Genomic DNA, 20648 nt, shown 5'->3' on the forward strand with positions numbered 1-20648 from the left:
CTGCAAAACAAGAGAGCCTTTTGATTCCAGATCTAAACAGGTTGAATATGTTAGGAACGTAATCTGGGAAAATACTCTTAGGCAAAGGGCTTTAAAAAGGTCTGTGCATGTGATGGGCTTAAACAAGTTCAAAATTAAATATTGAAGCACATTGAAAAAGCAGCTCATAATTGCGTACTCCTTGGCATGGAGGCAGGAGAGGTTTGCGTCGGTCTGCTTCTGAAGGGAGAGGGTGATACACACACAGTAGGTGCCTGCTCACGTCCATATGCATACGTTTCTACGTAGGGATATAATGTGTATGTACCTGCATGCATGGATGTGCAATGTTTTGTTCGGCATGTGAAAACCTGAGTTGGTGTCTTTTAAACAATGCAGAGGTAGCCACCCGGGTTTATTTAGATAAAAGGTTATTAGGCATTAGGTAAGCAGATAACAGCTTTCAGAAACCCGTGCTGTGAGAAAGCAAAAATGAGTTGTCATTCAGGAACTATCAATATATCACTCACCAATCTTTCTACTACAACTGATTTCTTTTTTATTTGTCTGTATGGGATGGTGGAAAAGAGTTGCTGTAAGCAGTCTGAGCTAGCATAAGGTGTCCCTGCTCTTGGCAGGGGAGTTGGACCAGGAGATCCTTACAAGTCCCTACTAACCCACACTGTTCTGTGACTCGGTGAATTAGTTCTTCTTACTTGCCATTTTGTATCTTTTGAAATACGTAAGTTTTATTTTAACAAACTTTTTGTACTGCCCCAAATACTAAACAAAACACAAATAGTGACTTCAGGCCTTGGGGTTTTCTTTGCCTTTGTTTACTCACTGTTACATCTTTGTTATTTTCTTTTGAAATATTTCCAAAAATAACTTTAAAAAGATTTTCTCAGTGTGTAGAAGATTATGGAAGGTGATTTGAGAAATGACAGTATAAATAAACCTTTTTGTCTTGGTTGGTTTTGCACATGCGTTTCCATGCATACTGTAAAACAGCACATGGCAAAGAAGTTAAAAATGAACACGCAAAGTTCAGCCTGACTTTTATTTGGTTGTGAGTGAAAATTATTTTTGCAGTCACACCACATCAAATGACCCATTTTGTTCTTCAAAAGACTGCATGACCATTCTCCACAGAGAAGTTGTGAGACACTGTCTTGAGAGATGCTCTGAAGTAAGAACTAGATGAAAACCTCAGGAACAGTGGCTCTGCCACAGGAATGCTCCATGATTTTGAAGGGTCCCTCCTCCTCTCTCTTTCCCTCCAACAGCCTAAAAAAAATCCAGCAGTTGTTGCTGGGTCTCTGCTCTCCTCCCTATCCCTCACCACAGACTTCGGGGGCTGCTTTTGCTTCCAGCTCCAGCACTTGTCTGCCCTTGCAGTTAGCCAGTGCAGGAAATTAACTCTACAAAGAAATCCCCAAATAAACCTTGGTGTTGATCTAATAAGTTAAACCAGCTCTCTGTGGGGACAGCCAAGAGGGAGCCGTGAGACCACAGCCTTGGCTTGGGTCAGCAGAGCAGCTCTTTCGGTCTTCCCATCCCTCCAGTGGCAATGGTCTTTGCAGTCTAAGGAGGAGAAGGTGCTGCAGCTGGTATCTTTGCTTTGGCCACCGCTTTGCTGGTATTTTAACAAGCTGTCAGTCTGGGAAGGAATAGCTGTTCTCCATATGAACTTTGGGTTAGATTCTCGGCAATCGTTTAAAAGCCACAGCGAGTGGGAAGACTTCAGAATTGTTCTCACAATTGCTAAATCTTTGTGTACTGAAAGCTAGTAACAAACATGTCAGTTTGGGATTTTATGCAAAAATTGAATGGTGAAATGCTATTATGAGGGAATTAGCAACATACTGACTTTTCATGCCTTTTCTCTGTAGGAGCAGCAGCGAATTTCAGTTTGTTCAGCTGGATTAAGTCAGCTTTGATCACCTCATGCAGGTTGGTACCAGTCACTTGGCAGAGATCGAGGCAGTGCTCCTTGTTCCCACTAATGTGCATGGGAAGAGTTGACCTGCTTCTTACCTCAAGCAGTCTGTCTGGCCCTTGTTGGGGACCTCAAGTTAAAGGCAAATAGGGCCGTTGGCTCCAGTTAGTGCAGTGCTGACATATCCCAGTGGCTGAAGCTTTCTTGATCTTACTGTCCAAACCCCAGAGGTCTGTGCTCAACCTTGGAGGCTCAGCTTGAACTGAAAAACGTGGTAGTAAATGAGGAGTGGGAGACTCCAGCTCTTCCACCCATGGCAGGTGGTGAGCTGCTGTGGTGGTGGTGGAACAGGTACCCATGTGCCAGCTGGGCTGGAGTTTCAAAGGGGAAATTTCGGGGGAAGCAACAATAGCTGCAGAGGCAAATACAATAAACAAGGTCTTCAGTGAAGGAACCATTCAGTATCGAGTTTATATGGGATTGCAGCAGAAAATATCTTGGAGTTTTCCTTCTCAGAAGGCCTCAGGGTTTTTATTTGGTTGGATATTAACTGGTTTTGTTAATTTACTTAAATCCTATTAATTATTAATTCTGTCATGTTTGGGTTTCCCACAGGGGGTAATGACCATCTCTGCTGGTGTACAGAGCAGTGGGATTTGGGGTTCCTGATCTGTTTGGCTGTTTTTCTATTGCAATGGGGGAGCACTGTAGTAAACACTGCATAACACGAGCTGCCAGGCATTAGGTGTGCAAATTTGGTGGCTTCTTTAAAATAAATGAAGGTCCAGGCACTTAGGCACGTTGGCACTTGTGTATGCCTGTCTTGCCAGCTCTTATCTCTGCCCACAGTCCCTATAACATGGCTACATGCCTTTGGTGGCAGAGGTGGCTCAGGAGGGTGGCCAGAGGTGATGGGACCTCTCTTAGATCCCCATGAAAGGTCCATGGCACAGCTGAGAACAGACACATCAGGTCTCCTGCATCACCGTCCACCGCTGCCTCTACCAGACCAGTGGACCTCCCTAGGTGTTGCCCTGAAGACCCACCTGTCTTGCAAACCTCTTTTGCTGTGAATAGCTTCGTTCACACAGCTGCTGCTGCCTCTCATGGCAGTTGCATAAAGCTGCACACTTCTGTTAGTGAGATGAGAGCCCACGTCAGACAAGCGACATGGAACAGGAGGAGCGAGGGGATGTCAAGGGTGTGCATTGTACTTTGTGCGTATCTCATTTGGAATTAGGGGTTGCCCCTCCTTTCTCCCCCTCACTCACCATGTCTGCTGGACTCCTAACATGAGCCAAAGCCAGGGGTGAGGAGGTGAGGAGGAGAACAGGGCGCACAGGGCCGTGCTGGAAGCGCTGCCAGAATTACTCATTGCACGGTGAGTCAGACCCTGCTGCTTTGTGTCCCAGGCATTTAGCTGTCCTGTTCCACCTCGGTGTACAGCCGCATCCACTGCCTGTAATTTTACCGTGTTGCAGCTATGATGATGGAGCATTTTTTCCTTCTGGTTGTCCCTCGGCACTTCTCAACCCTGCCTGTTGTCAGATGCTCGCCATGGGAGGCTGGTTAACTTCACAGACAGCTGCCATATGTGGCTAGGAATAGGAAAGATTAAGCTAGCTTTTCTGGAGAGGCAGTCCTTATGTTCCTTGTGGGCAGAGGTGTCACTGGTGCTGGGCGTTTTGTCCTGCAGGTTATCTGGCTGGCACAGGCCTCAGCACTTTGATCAGTGCAATCAATGAGGAGAGGGTCTGCCAGGGAGGATGGAGAGAGGAACTGGCAGCAGCCCAAGATGGAGACTGATCTTACTTCTCTCTCACGTAGGATTGCAATCTCTGAGCCAGGCAGCTTGGTAACCTCGTCCTAATGCCAGGGGTCCTGCTCATGCTGGCACAGACACAGTTTTGGCTCTGCTAGGGGGCTGGGTGGGTTATTTTGAAGCCCACCTTTTCTACACTACAGGAGATTGCATTGAAATCGCTTGCACGTTTTTCCTCAGCCACAATTTCTTGGAATCCAAGCAAGACATGTTAATGAATTTGAGGTAAAGAAGTCATTGCATTAGAGTGCAAGAGCACTGAAAGCGATCAAGGATCCTTGGCACCTCAAAGAGGGCTGAGTCAGTGTTATAAGGTCTTCCAGTTTTGATTTGCAGGTGTGCAGTAAGGTTTTCTTAAAGTTGGCCTCTGGGGAAAAAAAAAAAAACTGCAGGAAAGTCTCCTCTTTTATTTAAAAGAGGAAAAGAGTTTCCAGCCTATATGGTCTCAAAAGTAATTGAAATGTACACAAAAGCTTAGGAAACTATAAGAAGGATATTTTTCATTAGCAATAGTTCGTGCTCCTTCTTTTCCTGCACCGTCTGGAGACTGGGATAGCCAACGTTTGGAGCAATTCCAAAGAGGAAATGTATTTGCTAAGAAAATGTATATTTTCCAGCGTTTATGAGGGAGGAGGTTGAAGTATAGTTTTTGCATGCCTTCTAGGAAAATGATTGCAGATTAACTCTCTGCCTTCCGAGGGCGATGCAGCCCCTTCTCCAAGTGCCCTGCCACGGGCGTGTTTTTCCTTGGCACAGCCAGGCGCGTGGCTGCTAACGGCAAGCAGCGGGTCATGCGAGCACCTCTGCTTCTGTGTTTACAGGAGAAGGCCATCTCCAAAGGAGCAGATCGTTGTGACACCGGCCTTTGCAACAGTTGGCATGGAGACCACGCAGCTCACCGAGGAGAATGCAGACTTTGCCTCTCGAGACCGCTATCACCAGTCCTCCCTTATCAGCAGAGAAGAGTTTGTGAATCAGTTTCAGTAAAGGGGGAGGACAGAAAAAATACCAAGCTGTCATCTCTGAAAGGGCTGATAAGTGCTAGTCACTGCCACGGGGCCTTGTGAAATACTTGAATGTATATGGAAAGGATGTGGATAGTTATTTACATATTCAAGGCTTGTTTGTTTATGCAAACTACAGCATGCCCAGGTTTCAAATCTTATCCAAAAGGGAGGGGGATAAAACCAACCCGCAAATAAAAGGGCCGATCCAGTGAAGTGATGAGTTACTGAGAATGATATAATCCTTTTAAATAATTCAGTTATAAGCACTACTGAGTTCTGAATACTGCTCCTGCTGTAAAAGCTTACAACACCCAATTTCAGATGTCCTCTGGGGGAGCAGGGCAGCAGCGTGCATTATATTTGCGAGCAGTGACCTCAGACGCAGGAGCAAGTACCCAGTCCCAGCTGTGCCATTGATGGATGCGACCTTCCAGGTCAATTCACTTCTCCTCCCGGCGTGAATTTGCCTGCTTGTGATACAGCAATTTTCTACCTCAGCGTTTCAATTACCAAGGTCTTAGAAAGTACTTTAAGGTGTTAGACAATAGGCCAGAGCCAGTGGCAAGTGCAAGAGGATTATGAAATATATTCATAACTGGAATCGAACCTGCGTGTTTATATGCAGTAATGCAGTATAATGAACTCTTCTGTACTGTGAAACCACGAAGCGATGCCTTAGCATCTTTTCATAGTGGCTTCCCACATCCTTTCTGAAACAAGAACCAAACCTAAAATCAAAGCTATCTCCAAATAGAGCATCTCGTGGATAAAAGGAGAGATGATTCACAAGTGCCTTAACAAAACACATTTTGCTAATTTTGCTTCAAGCTCATCCTGTACTGAGCTTTATAGATATATGCACCTAAGTAAAAGGAGGGAGAAATCACTGCCTCTCGCTTCCTGTAATCTGTGATCATTTCAGCTATTAAATTATTTATTTCTTCTTCTGTGAAATAAAAACTTGAGACAGCAGAAACTCCTCTCTGTGCTGGCTGTGGCCACGTTCAGTGCCTGTGAGCTCTGGGGCCGTTCGGGGCTGTGCCCCAGCGCTGGGGACCCTCTGTCCCACCTCGTGGTCTGATCTGCTGTGGCTTTGGCTCTCCAGGTTTCTTAGAAAGGGGACCAAGGGAGACTTTTCAGCTGAGATGAAGAAGAGAGCAATCCTGCAACACTGCAGAAAGCATATTCATTTTTCTAGGTTGCCGGTATTTCATTAAATATCTGTAACCTTGTATTTATTATGTCAATAGAAGCAAACAGAAAATGTTGGCCAATGCTGATCCACCTCTCATCATTCTCTGTTGGGAGCTGTCCTGTCAGGATTTCTTGCTTTCTTTTTGTGTTGGATTTCCAAATGGTGTGTGGATCTGCTGTTTGGATGCGTTGAGGCTTCCCCCAGGTCCGCTGGGGCCACCTGCATGCTCAGGAGAGCCCTTTCTGTGCTCACAGCATCAGGACACATCTCGCAGTGCTGAATTAAGAGAAGAAATAAATAGCAAAGGCACAGGACAGAGTTTGGGGATGTCTGTGCTGGTACACAGTAGGCAGAATTACAGATTCTCCCCTGAAGACAAATCTGAGAAACTTTGCTGGTGCTTTGCTCTTATCAGTTCAAAGCGTGGCAAGATAACGGTCAATTTTTATTGTCAGCTATTAAGATCAAATTAACTTATCTTTGACCTTGGCAGTTGCTGCTGTTGTGCAAGCTTTCAGACTCTGCTTGGAGCTGATCCACCTCGCTGACAAGCCACATTGTGCTGCGCTGTCTCCTGCTAGAGTTTGATACGCGACCGCAGCACCAGGGCTGTGAGCCCTCGCGTTTCGCAGAGCGCCCCTGTGTGAGCCCTGCGGGGTGCCTGCCCTCCCCAGCACAAGCTTGCCCAGCCCTGCAGCCTCAGGAGCACAGCTTAAACTCAAGGAAACCCCAGAGCCCAGCATGAAGTGATTAATGGGTAGAAATCCCCGGGTTAACCTCGTCAGCTCCCACACAATTTAGTTCCCTTGTTAAAGCCAGGCAGCACTTGGGAGACCTGGGGATGGAAGAGAGCAGGTACTGTGCTCACCAGACCCCACAGGGGAGCCATGCTGGGGAATGCGTGTGTCTGACACCATGCTTCCTGCTTGTCCCCAAAACCAGCAATGCAAACAGCTCCTCCCTTTGGCTGCCGGGATTTGGGCCATCCCTCTCAGGACAGTGCCCGCAGCTTTGCTTGCGCCCCGTGGGTGCTGGAGGTGCCTGCCGCCGTGTGTCTGCCAAACACCTTGTGCCTAGGTTTTCTGGGCTTTGTGCTGCACATGCTGCTCCTGGAGCAGCTTTCCCCAAAGCAGCCACCCCAGCATGGCAGGTACCAGGTCCTGTGCCACGCTGCAGGGCCGGCTCTTGGTCTTTTCCTCCCATCGGGCCTACAAGAGAGGAGCGTGTCGTGTGGGGCTGGTTTCCTCGCCGCCGCCGTGTGTTGTAAGTAGAGCAACTTTCCTTTTCAGTGCTCGAGACGGGATGTGCTCATCTTTCTCAGGGCGTTAGCTTTGACGTAGTTAACAGTGACGGTGGAGGGAAGGCTTGTTTCAGGAGTCACCACCTCTGAAGGGATGGGGACAACAGTATTTGCAGCAGTCTGATCTGCTTCCTCACGCATGCTGTGCTTTTGAAAAGCCAAAGCCAGTTGAAAATCAAGCTTGTGCTTTACTTTCTTCCCAAACACTGATTTAATCCTGACAAGGCCTGTGGCTTGGGGTACCCCAATCCACCTCAGAGCAACTGCATTTGGGGTTCCTGGCTGGTTCCCCCTCCTGTAACCCCACAGACTCGCCCACTTCTGAGGCTGGGTGAGTTCAGACCCCACTGGCATGTAGGTCTTTGTGTATCAAGGAAGCTTTTCTAGGAAGAGAGGAAGACTAATTGCATTACAGATCATCGGGGTGCGTTGTCTAAAACGTCTGTAGCTTTTGTAGCACTCTAAAAATGCACGAAATTAGGGACAGCAATTTGTCAACATTTAGTGGTTGAAGGGAAGTAACGTGGGTGGGAATACCCACTGTGAGTGGGAAGTGTTCCTTCTGCCCACCTGGGAGCCAAACTGTAGCTCTGAATGCTGCAGCTTTAGTGAAGACTCAGCATCCCTGAAGGTCATTTTGGGGCCCAGCTCTGAGCCTTATCTGTCCGCTACAAGTTGCAGTTTGGTTAACGTCCTTATGAAAAGACCCTTCTATCTTTTTAGCCACGTGAGCTTTGTTATCATCTACAATCTACTTTCCTTGGAGTTCAGGGAATTGTTTTTAAGAAATGAGGATGTTTAGCAATGGGGCAGGGAGGGAGAACATTTGTTTTTGAGAGATATGTGGATGTGAAAGGGCCTTTTTTTTTTTTTTCTAAGGCTTCAACTGTAGGTTGCTAGATTGAGTTTTGACAGGTTCATTTGCAGAAGATGCAAGCACAGACGGTAGGATAAATATTTTATTATTTGCCTTGTAGTCTCGACTAGAAGCTCATGCTGTGTTTGTGATGCCACAACATTAACAAGTGTCCAGAAATCAGAATCTTCTGCCTCAGAACACTTGCAACACAAATAGGGTTGAGAATGGGCAGGAGGAAAGCCAAGTTTCATTGTGATATCGGCGTTAAACGACAGCTCCTTGATATAAGTTGCCATCACCCCCTCAGGTCTGCCTGTGTCCCCCATCAGGAGCCAAACCCCTTAAATCCAGAGCTTAACCCACATCCATATTTTTTTTCTCCCCTCGTGGCTCTCTCTTGGTTAGCTTTGGGTTTCCTTGGATGTTTTTTGGTGTGTATGTTGGCCAAAAAGTCTCACAGCTAGGGCGGTCGCTTGTTCCTAGCAGGTAACAGCGATCACAGAAGCAGTATGACAAAATGTGCTGAATAAATGACGGTTCTGTGCGTGGGCTAATGCAGGAACCGGCTCTCTGCGAGAGTGGGGTGGTGTGTTCTCACCCCTGCCTTTCTGGTTCAGGCAGGCACAGTTTGGTGCAGCATCATACCTACACCTGCAAGGCTGGCTGAGATGTACTGAATCACAGCAGCCAGCCTAGGGTTGTCGTTTAAATCAGTGGGAAAATGAGGTTATTTGAATTACTGCCTTTGTCTGGTGAATTCTAGAAAGGGCAATTACTGCAATAAACGAGAGAAAATTAAAAGATTATATAGTCAAGCTATAAATCTGGTAACTCCATATAAAACAGGAATGCAGCGAACTTATATTCCTTCTTTCACAGTGCTGAGACCTAGATTTGTTGTAATGGCATTTAAACCTGAGACAAGGCGAGACCTCTGGGTAAAACAGCCCTCAGAGCTGTGGATGAGAGGCTCTGGCAGCCAACTGTGGGCTGGAAACAGAGTTCTAAAGCTGTGGGGTGCAACAGAGGCTCCTTCCCTTTCTGCCCCTCGTGGCTTTGGGATTTGCCCGGATTTGAGAGGTTTGTGAGCAGAAGCCTTGGGGCAGCTCGGCAGAGCCCGGTGGTACAGGAGTGCACCTGTAGCTTTCTGGGATCCAAATGCTGCTCGTGAACCTTGGAAAGCAGCAGCAGCAGCTTCTTGGATCGTGGCGGTGCTGCTGTGCAGGGCTTTTGGAAGGGCTGGGTTGTTCCTGATACGCTCCAAACCAGAGCTGGCTGAAAAGGGTCCTGAAAGAAATAAATCAGAGGGTTAGAGTTGCTTCTTACCAGATAGATTGAAATGGCTGACTGTTTTTTCTTGTTTTCCAGAAAATGTTGGGTTTATTTCCAACAATGGGATTCAAAAGGCAACATTTTGGATCCAGTGGCTTTATTTTGTTGTGCATTTTTCTGTGAGGGACGAAAAGAGAGCACAAGACCCGTATCCATCTTAACCTCCAAATATCAAGTATCTGGAATGAGGTGCTTCCAAGGGAGGTACGAGGCGGGCAGTTCTTGTAAAAATAAATCAATCAAACACCACTATCCCCAGAATTTCAAGAAAAATGTTCAGGTGCTAAGTGCCTTTTGGGTGATTGGGATCCATTAATGGATGGCTTACAGCATCGAGAGGAGACGGCGAAGGTAATTAATTGCTTGGTTAGGAACTATCTGTCCACTTCGGAAACTCAGGACTTTTAATAACAAATTCCAGGAGTAGAAAATATTCACTTTGTACCTTAATTCATCATCAGCTTAAAACTTGTCTGAGGTTTATGAGCCAGATCCAAGTTTTAGACAGATCTGGGCTGCGTTTCAAGCGAGCTGCAGGAGTTTCATGATGTTGGCTGGGGCTGTGAAGGGTTCCTATAGAACTGACGAGAAGTGACCAGTGAGTGTAATCCTTACGAGGTGTTACGGAGATGCCTCTTCTGTAGAAACTCCTGTGTTTTTTAGTGATTTCAGGCCGAAACAATGCAGAACCTGGTAAATTGGGCTGTGTGCCTCCAGCCCCTCAGACTGGAACGTGGAAATCAAGGTGAAACAAAAACAAACTGTGTTTTTCCTCCTCCAGAGCAGGGTGATGGGTGGGATTCAATTAATCAGCATTTACTATCAATCATGTTTTATATAGTAATGTTACACGCTTCCTGTGTTGCTGTTACTCTTTTTAAACTCTTTTTTCAGTTGAATGTGCTGCTTTTGGATGGAAGCATTGAGTGTATTTATACGTAATTTGGGGAGACTTTTAGGTCACAGCCTCTTTCAGGAGGCGTTTGACATCAGGGTTTGCCTGGTCCTTCTGACTCCTGGGGAAATGAATTCCATGCATTTAAATCTCCCATTACTGGGGAGCGGGATGCGGCCCTGCTGCGAGTGCTGGTGCCATGTACAATGCCACGGGGGCACACAGCTCAGGGCCACACAGGGAGAAGTGAACGAGTTCACTTGGTGAGCTGGACCTCAAAAATAGTGGGGCTCATTGTGAGTTGGCTTCTTCAGTGCGCGGACGTTCCTCATTGAAGCGGCAAAGGTAGGACTGAAGTGACGTGGCAGGAAAAGGTGGTAGCTTGGCATTTACAGCCACGAGGCCTCGGCAAATTGGGCAGCTGGTGGGGGAAGGGATGGTGTTTGGGAAGTACGAAACAGCCTGGACATTGGCGCTTCCTTTCCAGGTGCCTGTGAATAACACGCTGTTTGTGGCTGGAGCCGCGACAGAGCGGGGATAGCTTTTTCTGTATGGTAAATACTCATTTAATGGTACCAGCTCCCATCACAGTGCTTTTGTCCCAGCCTGGGTGTTGTAGGCAGTGGCAGGGCATGGCGGGGGCCCTGCTGTGCACCTCAGGGACACCAGGAGGTGGGGACATTTGATACCAACCCCGTCTTCCTCAAGGTTGTTCTTTCAGCAACATTTATTTTGCATTTACGCACCGCTGATTTTGTTCTCAACGTGCCTGTTGAGTAAAACAGTAGGAAGAATTTATTGAGACTTGTTGGAAGAGCATTCAATCCCGCGCTTCCTGCTTGCTGGATTTACAGCTTCAGAGGATGCAGAGTGCTTGTCGTAGGAGTTGGTAACGGGGAGTCATGCACTTCATGCAAAAAGATATCCCCCAGCTCTTTGAGCTGCTGCTCTGCATTCCCTGGGCCTTCTCCCAAAGTAGCGAGCTACTTTACAGCTCCTCACACCAGCTTTAACTCTTGATGGCACCTCGCTTCGCTGAACGTGGGTATCTCCATCATGTTGATGAGGAAGCCTTTTTTTAGGCAACCCATTCTGAAAGGTATGGGTGAGGCCCTTGGCGTAGGCTGGACGAACCCCAAAGATGTCCTGTGCAGACCACGCAGCTTGGTGGCAGCTTGCCTGCAGCTTCTGGGTTGCTCAGGTGGCCCCAGCTGCCAGGGCTGGGATGTTGCCTTGTGTAATTAGAAGCGGGGTTGCGACATGCCAGTTCATTTCAGGGAGACCCATAATAACGGGATGCCAAATCCCCGTGTCCGGGACTAAATGGACAAGCCCCTGTCGTTCGCGTGCCTGTGTGGGCTCATCAGTGCCACCTTTTGGGTGGAAAGAGGCCGTCGGGAGAGAGAGTTTGTGTTCGGTAGCTGGCTACGTGCTTCTCTTTTGGTGAAGGGAGAAAGAGGGAGCAGGGGGTACAGACCAAATCGGTGTTTGGTCCTGGATTCAGTGGGTTGTCGCTTGCCAGCCGTGTTCAAAACCAGATTCTGCTTGGCTGGGGGAAATTCAGCCTGAACCTGAAATAAACAGCTCGGGGAGGGAAAGCAAAGGGCGTGCGAGCATCCCACGGGGAAGAGGCTGCCGAGGACGGGGCACTGCTGGTAGGGATGGAGGGCTCGGTGGGGACGCTGCAGCCAGGCTCCTTGGGGCTGCCAGCAGCCAGGGCCGAGCCTGAGCCCCAGCTCCGCGGCGTGTGCTCTCACTGAACCAGGAGTGCGGGGCGAGGAAGGGGAATTTCAGAACAATAAAGGGAAATCCTTTGCCTCCCGTGCAGCCCAGCCTGGGAACTCACCCCCGCAAGAAGCTGCAGCCTCAAAAAGCCGCTGCTGGCATGGAAAAGCCGTCGGGTTCGCTTTATAACCAATAAAAGCTTTCAAAGTTACTTGGCAGGGGCCCGAAGGCGCAGCCGGGAGGGGGCTGAAGCCTGGGGGCTGCCCGACGCCCCCTGTGCTGGGCTCGGAGCCGCTTCGGCGGTGCCCCCGGGGGACCTGAGCTTCGCCCCCACCCGGTGCCGGGTGCTCGGGGGAGGCCAGGCCGGGGTCAAAGCAGCGCAGGAGCGGGGCCGGCCCGGGGGAGGGATGCGGGGGGGGGGGCCGTGCCGAGCCGTGCCGAGCCGTGCGGGGCCGCGCCGGGTGATGTCAGGCTCGAGGAGGAGCCTCGGCCGCCTGCCCTTTTACTTTCGGCCGCCGGCACTTGGCCGCAGGCTGCCGCCGCTGCTGGCCGCCCCCCCCCCCCCCCCACCCCACCGGGCGCTATGGGCACCCCCCCGCCGGCCTGGCCCCGTCCCCCGGCGAGCATGTGAACCCCCCTTCGTCCTCCTCCTCCTCTTCCTCCCCGTCCCGTCCCCAGCGCCATGCCGGCAGCCTGCACCCTGCTGCTGCTGCTGGGGCTTGGGCTGGCCCCGCCGGCCGGGTCGCTGCCCCTCGCACCCCCTCCTCCCCGGCGCCTTCCTCCTCCTCCTCCTCCTCCTCCTCCTCCTCTTCCATCGCCCCGCAGCCGCCTCGGCCGCCCCTGCTCGCCGCCCGCCGCGGGACACGCTGGCCGCCACGGTGAGTGTGACGGGATGGGGACGAGGGGACACGCTGGTGGCTTCGTCCTGGGGGCTTTATCCGAGCCCCCTGCCCCGCTCCGTGGGGCTTCCCGGAGCCCCCCCCCCCCCCGGGTGCTGGGATCCTTCGAGAGGTGAAGGGAGCCAGGGGCGAAAGCTGCAAACGGGATGTGGGTGCATGGGTGGGCAGTGAGCCCACACCACGCGTGGGACAAGTGTGTCAGGGTGTCTCTGTATCACCCCAAAGTGGCACATCAGTCACCTGCGAAGTCGTGGCTTTCCTCGCCTGCCACATCTGTGACCGGGAGCGGGGACTGGTGTGGTGCTGTGCAGGTGATGCCGGGGCTGGTTTCAGCACAGGGAGTGGGTAGGCTGGGTTTGTTGCAGGAAAAGCAGAGCTCGCTTCATCTCCTGGTGAGCGGGTTTACCCACGCGCCCAGGAGGGATGGGGCTCGCAGGATGACTAAGTCCTGATGCGCTGGGGGAGCTGGTGCTGGGCGGCTGCAGGTGGGATAAGGAAATCCAGCACGTCAACACAGAGCTGTGTGGGTTTCGGGTCCAGACGGCTGATCACCTGCCTGGGATGGACCGCCGAGTTTTGGCTTAGTTCCTGATGTGAGAAGAGTACCACGCTTTGGTACGCAGGGTTCAGTTTATAAAACTCAAGTTGAAAAACTTCAGGAAATGTGGCAAAACTAGATTTGTAATGTTTTGTTTGTCTTTGGGTATGCAAAGGGTGCCTTTGTAGGATGTGCCCACGCTATACAAGGTGTTTGGCTGGGGATCCCGGCTGGGATGCACCCTGCAGTGCATTAAAGCTGCTAACAGTGTTTGTGAGAGCAGCCTGGTGACCAGGATACCGCGCTGAAACTAGGGAGATTTGGGTCCCTTCCCGGCCCAGCTACAGAGCTCTCAGTGCCTCTTCGAGTCAGTTCTCCCTCCAGAAGTGGTGAAAATAACACTGCCTTTCCTGCTGTGAGCCTCGAAGAGATAAAATCTGCAACTGCCTGCAAAGTTCTCAGCTATTATTTGATGAGAGCCCTTGCAGATCCCTCACTGGATAGAAAAAAAAAAATACTCAATTTCATCTCAGATTCCTATCTGGCATCTTTTCCTGTGACCTTGATGGCTCCTGAGAGTCGGCGGAGGAATGCGTTTCCTTTGTTCGAGCCTGAAAAGCCCGAGCTGGCTGTCCTCGTGCTGCAAAACCCTGGGTCTGGCCGGGGGCGTGGGGCTCTGCAGTTTGCTCCGCGCTGCCGGCAGCTACAGGTGCTCGTGAATCACGTCAGCCCCAAGCCAGGAGCAGTGATAAATAGCACAGTAGTAGCTCGAACCAGAGCAAATGGCATAATAAATTACGGGGTGTCCCGACAGCTGCAATTCACTCGCTGTTAGCTACAGCTCTATGCTTGTCAGTCAAGGGAAGTGGCGCGGTGGGACGGGATCTCGCTTTCAGGCCGACCTGCAGAAAGCCCCGTTGTCTGTCTCGTCGGCGCTTGCACCCCTCTGAGGAGTTCTTTGAAAATGTTTGTTTGAAGGGGGGAGCGTTTCTTGTGAACCCATCGCCCCGCTGCTACGTGGAAACACAGATTGCATCTTGGGTGGCTTTGAGACAGCTCTGAGGTTGGGAGGCAGCGGCCCTTCATCAGTGAGCAGATAGCAGCGCCAGTACAAGTGGGCTTGGGGAGCCCGGCTGCCCTCCCTGGCCTGCCGGTGCCTCTGCATGCGTGTGGCATGGCCCCGCAGTGCAGGTGGCTCCTGCTTGTTGTTTGAAGGGCAGGGTGAGCCCGGGGAGAGGAGGCTGGAGTGGAAAAAAAATAGGTGACCTGGGGAGCGGGAAGGATGGGGAAAGGAGGCGCTGGTGTCAAAGCCTGCTTGGGGATTCTCCCTGGCAGCTGTTGAGCATCAGAGACAGGCAACCCGATGGGCACCGCTGAGCTGGGGCCTATGTGGGCTCAGTCATGAGCTCTGCCTCCAGTTGGTCTCATTATTGCAGGTTTCCCACCTGTCAAATGGGAGCAACACACCTCTGTTTCCCTTGCTCCGTGGGATGCGTGGCACGTGGCCAACTCTTTGGCAAACGCTGCTGCTCCTGCTGCACCCTGCAGAGGCCGTCACAGTGGTGCTGTGGGGAGGGCAGAGGTGGCACTGAGCCCCTGATGGACGGGTCCCTGTGGACAGGTCTATGGCTCTGTGAATCCTCCCCCTGCTCCTACAAAGTCCCTTTTCTCCCCCCACCTCCCCACATCCCTCTGTCAGCACTGGTGCCCAGTGGGGACACCAGCCGTGCAGCTGCCATGATAACTCAATCTGCTTTGCTGCCATCTGTGCCTGCCCTCCTGTCCTTTCTCCCTTCTCCCCCTGCCAGCTGCCGCCTTTCCTTGCAGCTTCCCTGGTGTGAGGCTGGGAAATGAGGTAGGAGATCACCCAAGAAGGAACCAGCGTTGCCTGCAGCCCAGGAGAGCCAGGCTGGCTGTTGGCATACGCTCTACACTCGCTCATCTATTCATTAACTCTCCTTCTCTGAAACTGTCTGTGGGTGGAAGAAGCAGAGTTAGGAGCAAAGGAAGAGGTTCACGAGGATGCCTGTTCTCACAAAAGTGCTGTGTTGCCTCCAAATCTGCCTCAGACTTTCCGGTACGTATCGGGTGGCTCTGCGGGGGCAGAAGCCCAGCTGTCCGTGCGGCTGTGCTGGTGCAGAGCGGTGCAGGATGCTGCCAGGGAGAGTCGGCACGATGTCAGGGGACAGCTGGTGGCACAGGAGGGATGCTGGATTTGTTTCGTGGGCTGAGAGGTCCCTGGGGTTGCATAGGTTTAGCTCTGCTCCTTCGGGGTACAGAATGAAGAGCATAAAAGAAAAAAAAAAAAAACAGTTTCAGAAAAGGAGGGGGAAAGGCGCGGTTGTGCTGGGCTCACCTGAAGTTTTCGTTTCCCTGTAGCAAACTGCTGGAGCTGGTCCATGCCTCTTGCGAGTGCAGCGCCTCAGCAGCCATTCACACATCTCTCTTCCCAAGCTGCGATCGCCACTTCAGATGGATAATTTAATTTGCTGTAATTATTTCGTGTGGCTGGGAAGCTGAGGGAGGCGGGCGGCTGCTGCAGCACCTCCGCTGGCTGTGGCCAGCCCTGCTGGGCGGTGGGGACCCTCCCCAGGGGATGCGATTTTCAGTATCCAAAGTCTCTGATGCTGCTTTGTTTTGAGCAGCAGAGTTCCTACCCATCCTGGAAGTCCTCTGGAGCTTCTTTCCCCTGTTACAGGTTCTAGTTTTAGGGCTGGTGGTCAGAAATGCTCCCTGGTAGGAAATGGAAATGCAAAACAAAAAAAACAGAGAAGCCGTGGTGGGTCAGCTGTGCTGGCTGTGGGGCGCTCTGCCCCGCCAGCTGCCCACCCCAGCACCGAGCTGTCCTCCGGGTGAGAGCAGAGACTGAGCCCGGGCAGAATAAAGAATTATTTCCATGAAAAGGTCAAAAATCTGCCTTCTTGCAACATGAAAATGCCATCCTGAAGCACAGCCAAATCCCGGCACCTGCTCTAGCGTCTCTCTGCTGTCAGAGTGGTGCAAGGAAGCTTTAAGGGCGGTTTGGCTGTCCAGAGGGTCAGCAGGTGCCCCGAGCAAATGAAAGGTTGCTTGTTCAGTATATTCCCCTGATAACGCCCGATAGATAATCCATAGTCTGCAGCTGGTGAGCAAGCTTGTCACGAGCCTCTAATACCCCAAACCCAGGCCCTGTTATTTACATTCGATTGAAGATGTAGGTCATACAATGTGTTTTTCTCTTTCCCAATCGGCTGAGCATAAAAGGCAGAATCCAATTTTCAGTGGAAATAGGCCTGATTACAAATTCAAATTTTTATTTCTCTGAGCACTTTTGCAACATTTGCATTGTAATTTGCTGTTTCCATAAATACCAGAGCTTCATTTGCTGAGATATTCAGCCAGAGCACATGCAACTTTGCTGCGAGCACAGGCTCAGTGAAAGAATGAAGTCTGTAGATGTACAGCAATAGAAAGTGGTTTTGTTGCATCTGGCCACCCGTCCCTCTCACTCTTTTCTGCATACGTGCAGCTGGGATGTGCACACACCTGGCCCTACATTTTTGCCCGTGTGTTGCACCACAGCATCCCGCTGCTGTAGCCGGGGGCACGGTTCCCTTACGGCTCTTCGATTATGCAGTGAGTTTGCAGTCATCCTTTCGGGCTGAAATCATTCGAGTCAGAGGACAAGGAGAGAACTTTCCCACCCAAAAGGGAAATGATGTTGCATTACTGAGCGACCAGCCCAAGTAATAATATAATCTTAGAAAAATGCAGTTCCCTCGAGGAAAGGAAGCTCTGTAAACTTCAGCTTCTCCAAGCTGCCCGCGTTGTCGTTGCTTGTGTTAGAGCAGTGTCAAAGCTTGTCTGCCGGGGTGCTTGGGAGATCACATGGGAAAGTGGGAACGAGAACCAGCTCCTGCTTGAAATGAGGACCTCCTAGGGTCAGGACGCTGTGAGGTTTCCAGTGCAGATTTCAGGATGCTGGCTTCCATCCCTTCTTTGCTGTTAATTGCCTCTCTGTGCCAGCTGGGTGCTGTAGGTGGTTGCAGCCACCCTGGTCACGAAGAAGGGGCGGGGTGGGACCAGCTGCAGGAAGGTGAAGCTCCTGCAGGATTTCACTGATGGGGATGCTGGGGTCAAAAGTGTGCTTGTGTGGAGCTGGGGTGGTTTGTTCTTAGAGCTGTCAGTGTTTGGGCAAAGCCACACAAGGGAAAGGTGTGATAAGTTGCTCAGGTGAAGCTGTCTCATGAGCTTTGTCTCTTCAGAAGCCAGGATAAAATGCACGAGGAATAGAAACACCTTTTATTAAGTGTCTGAAGTGCAAAAGCCAACCCGTCTCCCCCAGGCAGGTCTTGCTGTGGTGTCTCCATCCAGTCCCACAAGGAATTCTCCATTGCCTGTCCCCCATGCAGGTGGGGCTCCTTGGAAGGTGTAGAACTGTGCATAAATCGGCTGCTGCAGCCTCTGTGCCCCGACGCCGAGTCATTCGCCAACTGGTTTTGCAGGCAGTTACTGGAGCATCGCCCCAGCTGCACTCAGCATCTCGGCTGTGGGCGATGGGCCGCTGCTGCCAAAAGTCCTGATGTGCGCTGAGTGCCTCGGCAGGTTTGGCTTTCTCTCCTGAAAGCCCCGACTCCTGGAGCTGTCGTTACAGGAGAATCGCTTAGAGGGGGAGTAAGAGAGCTGCTGACTGTGGAGGTGGTAGAAAAAAAACGTGAGCTGCAAATCCAGGAGACAGACGAGAAGTGCAGGCTGGTTGTATTTAAAAGCAGCACAAGTGCAAAGCTGGTCTCTGGGGCGTCTGAGGGACAATTTTAGCCATTCCTGTTGGCCGTGCTGTGTGCATACGTTGGAAGCACAAGTGCAGCTTGGCCACTGCCATGGCCTCGCTTCGCTGGGAGAAGGGAAGGCCAGCAAAGAGTGTGCTGGTGCTGGAAGCGCGGGGCAACGCTGCAGGAAAGCTGGGAGTAAACGCAGCTCTTTCCTGCCCAGTGTTGTGGGCACCTTGTGGTGGTCTTGGCACTTAGATGTGAAGCTGAAAGGGTTTTTAAAGCTGCTTTTGTGAGGACAGCCACCTTGTTCATGACAGGACTGAGCGTTGCCCTGCTGCAGGTCTCGGGCTCCCAAGCATCCAGCTGGCTGAGGTGTTTGCGGAGATGTTTGAGGAAAACAAATACCTAAACCCCAAAGCTAATCACTGCGCAGCGATTAGAATGGCAGTGAACTTTGGGAAAAATGCCCTTCTCTTTTCAACCCGAAGCTAATTTAGCTCAGGTGTGAAGTCAGCTGGGGAGCGATGTTAGCTGCTGGGGCAGAAGTGGCCGTGGGTCCCAGGAGGGGTTCACTGGGCCAGGCTGGTGACTGTCCCAGGGTCCCTGCATCTCCCAGAGGACATGAGATAGTTGTGGTGATACCCCCAGAGCCAGCACGTGCACCTTTGGGGCGTTTTTCCCATCATTTTTCCTCATGATGTGGTGTCAGGGATTTGAGAGGCTGAAGCAGAGACCAGGCCTACCTGCTGCCTGTAGTGAGGCACACAGCATTTCCAGATCTGCTTCCCCGAGGTTCCCTCTGGGATGTCCGGACCATGGAAGAAACCCTGTGCAGGGGCTTTGGGGATGGATGGGCAACCTCCAAGATCGCCCTGCAGTGGCTGTGCGGACAGGGGCCTGCGAAGTGCAGGATTTGCTCTCTCAGAGCTTTGGGCTTTGCCGCTGCCCTCACAGGCAGCTCCCTGGCATTGTGCTTGTTTAAAAGGCACCGTCTGGGGCAGCAGGAGGAATCCGGGCCTGCAGGGCACAATTACCCACGTCACTGCTTGCCGGGACATTGCCGTTAACACCCTTCCTCTGGTGGAAAAGCTCGTAAGCCCCGAGGACCGGCGTGAAACGTCACACTGCGGTGAGCATCGCTGTGCTGGGGATGTGGCTGCAGAACCGATGGCAGCCTCGTGGCAGGGTGCTGCAGCCCAGCAGGGCCGGCCCAGGGGGAGGACAGCACTTCTTGGAGCATGTGTACATTGAGGGGAGGAGGCTGGGACGGGTTGGAGCTTGTGTGTTTGAGAGGTTCGGGGTTTGGTTTCGGTTTCTGTAGCCTTTACAGAGAGCTTTACGAGGCAGGTCTGAAAAGGAGCTGAAAGCATCTCCCCTTGCAGGATTGCCCCAAAAGATGTTTATCTAACATGTTTTCAAGGGTTTCACAGCGTCTCTCTGAATAGTGGTTCCACTGCATCTGTGCCATCCCAGGTAAGAAAACACTTTCTTATCAGGGAAACTGTAGCAGCCAGAAGTTAAACCTTCTGGGAGGAACGATACCATGTACAAGTGCTGGCCGGGTTTGTCCTCGCACAACTTGTGAGATCTCTCGAGCTGACAAGTGGAGGTAGCTGAGTGTCAGGAGGGAGCACAAAAGGGAGGAATGCAACCTTGTGTGCTGGGCTAAGTCCTAGCACAGTGCTGCGAGTGTATTTCCAGGAGGGGAAGCCTCAGCAAACAAACTGCGCATGATTTGCTTTCCTTGTACGCCAGAATCAAGGGCCTCGATTGTGGAGCACAGTCCTGCCCTTGTAACTCATCCTTTATCTCTGGGCTGGAGCTGGGCACAATTGTGTCTGTGTCTGCAGGACACGGAGCAGAGTTTCAGTAGCTGTGGCTCACAAAGACATCCTTAGAGAGCTCCTCACCCCTGGTACGGGCTTGGAAGAGCTCAAAGGAAAATACCCCTGAGGAGCTTTAGGCATTGAACGTTCATCATTGCTGGCTTGGGATTCGGTTACAGGACTAAGATCTAAATGTTATTAGATCTAAACGTTAATTCTTTTCAGGACGTTATCAGCGCTTTCAACAGATGCAGAATGGGGCTGCGGTATGAAAGCAGCAGCCAACCCTGCAGATAAAAGCCCTTTGAAGGGATGTTTCTTAGGGGGGAAACTTGATCAGAGAGTGCAGAGTAACCGTGAAGGTTTTATTCTGAGGGACACGGAGTGGCTAGACCTAAGCCCGTGGCAGTCCCTGCTCTGCAGGCACATACCAAGGCTGTGGGCACGGGGCTGCTCCCTGACCCTTCCCTTCTCCATCACCCCCAGCATCCCACTGCACGGAGCCAAAACTGGGAGAATCCCTTCCCCCTGGGAGGAACCGGTGGTGTCAGTGCAGTGGGGGAGCAGGGCTGGTGTTCGTG

The 20648-nt window shown here is 51.4% G+C and overlaps 2 protein-coding genes and 1 long non-coding RNA gene across 10 annotated transcripts in view; 2 read left to right on the forward strand and 1 right to left on the reverse strand.

The window, feature by feature from the left end:
- Window positions 1–4992, forward strand: part of SLC12A8 (solute carrier family 12 member 8) — a 52971-nt gene extending 47979 nt beyond the window's left edge. For all 6 annotated transcript variants that reach the window (XM_035331297.1, XM_035331293.1, XM_035331295.1 and 3 more), the window contains 2 exons: window positions 1872–1932; window positions 4562–4992. In XM_035331297.1, the coding sequence (XP_035187188.1) occupies window positions 1872–1932; window positions 4562–4727 (227 nt within the window). In that variant the 3' untranslated portion in view covers window positions 4728–4992. The remainder of the gene's footprint in view (window positions 1–1871; window positions 1933–4561) is intronic.
- A 2136-nt stretch (window positions 4993–7128) lies between these two features.
- HEG1 (heart development protein with EGF like domains 1) overlaps window positions 7129–20648 on the forward strand; it is a 55196-nt gene continuing 41676 nt past the window's right edge. The window contains exon 1 of one of the 3 annotated variants that reach the window (XM_035331411.1): window positions 7129–7205. Coding sequence is in view for 2 of the 3 variants with exons in the window: in XM_035331409.1 (XP_035187300.1) it covers window positions 12736–12931 (196 nt within the window). In the remaining variant the exon portion in view is untranslated. Of the gene's footprint in view, window positions 7206–12423; window positions 12932–15325; window positions 15568–20648 lie in introns of those variants that run through there. The other 2 variants (XM_035331409.1, XM_035331410.1) reach the window with 2 other exon arrangements.
- Window positions 8118–13849, reverse strand: LOC118169788. The gene is made up of 2 exons (XR_004752278.1): window positions 13193–13849; window positions 8118–9388 (listed from the first exon to the last, which is right to left on the reverse strand). It is a non-coding gene; the product is annotated as an uncharacterized LOC118169788 (long non-coding RNA).

The sequence above is a fragment of the Oxyura jamaicensis genome, chromosome 7 (assembly GCF_011077185.1).
Source record: "Oxyura jamaicensis isolate SHBP4307 breed ruddy duck chromosome 7, BPBGC_Ojam_1.0, whole genome shotgun sequence".
Lineage (NCBI taxonomy): Eukaryota > Metazoa > Chordata > Aves > Anseriformes > Anatidae > Oxyura > Oxyura jamaicensis.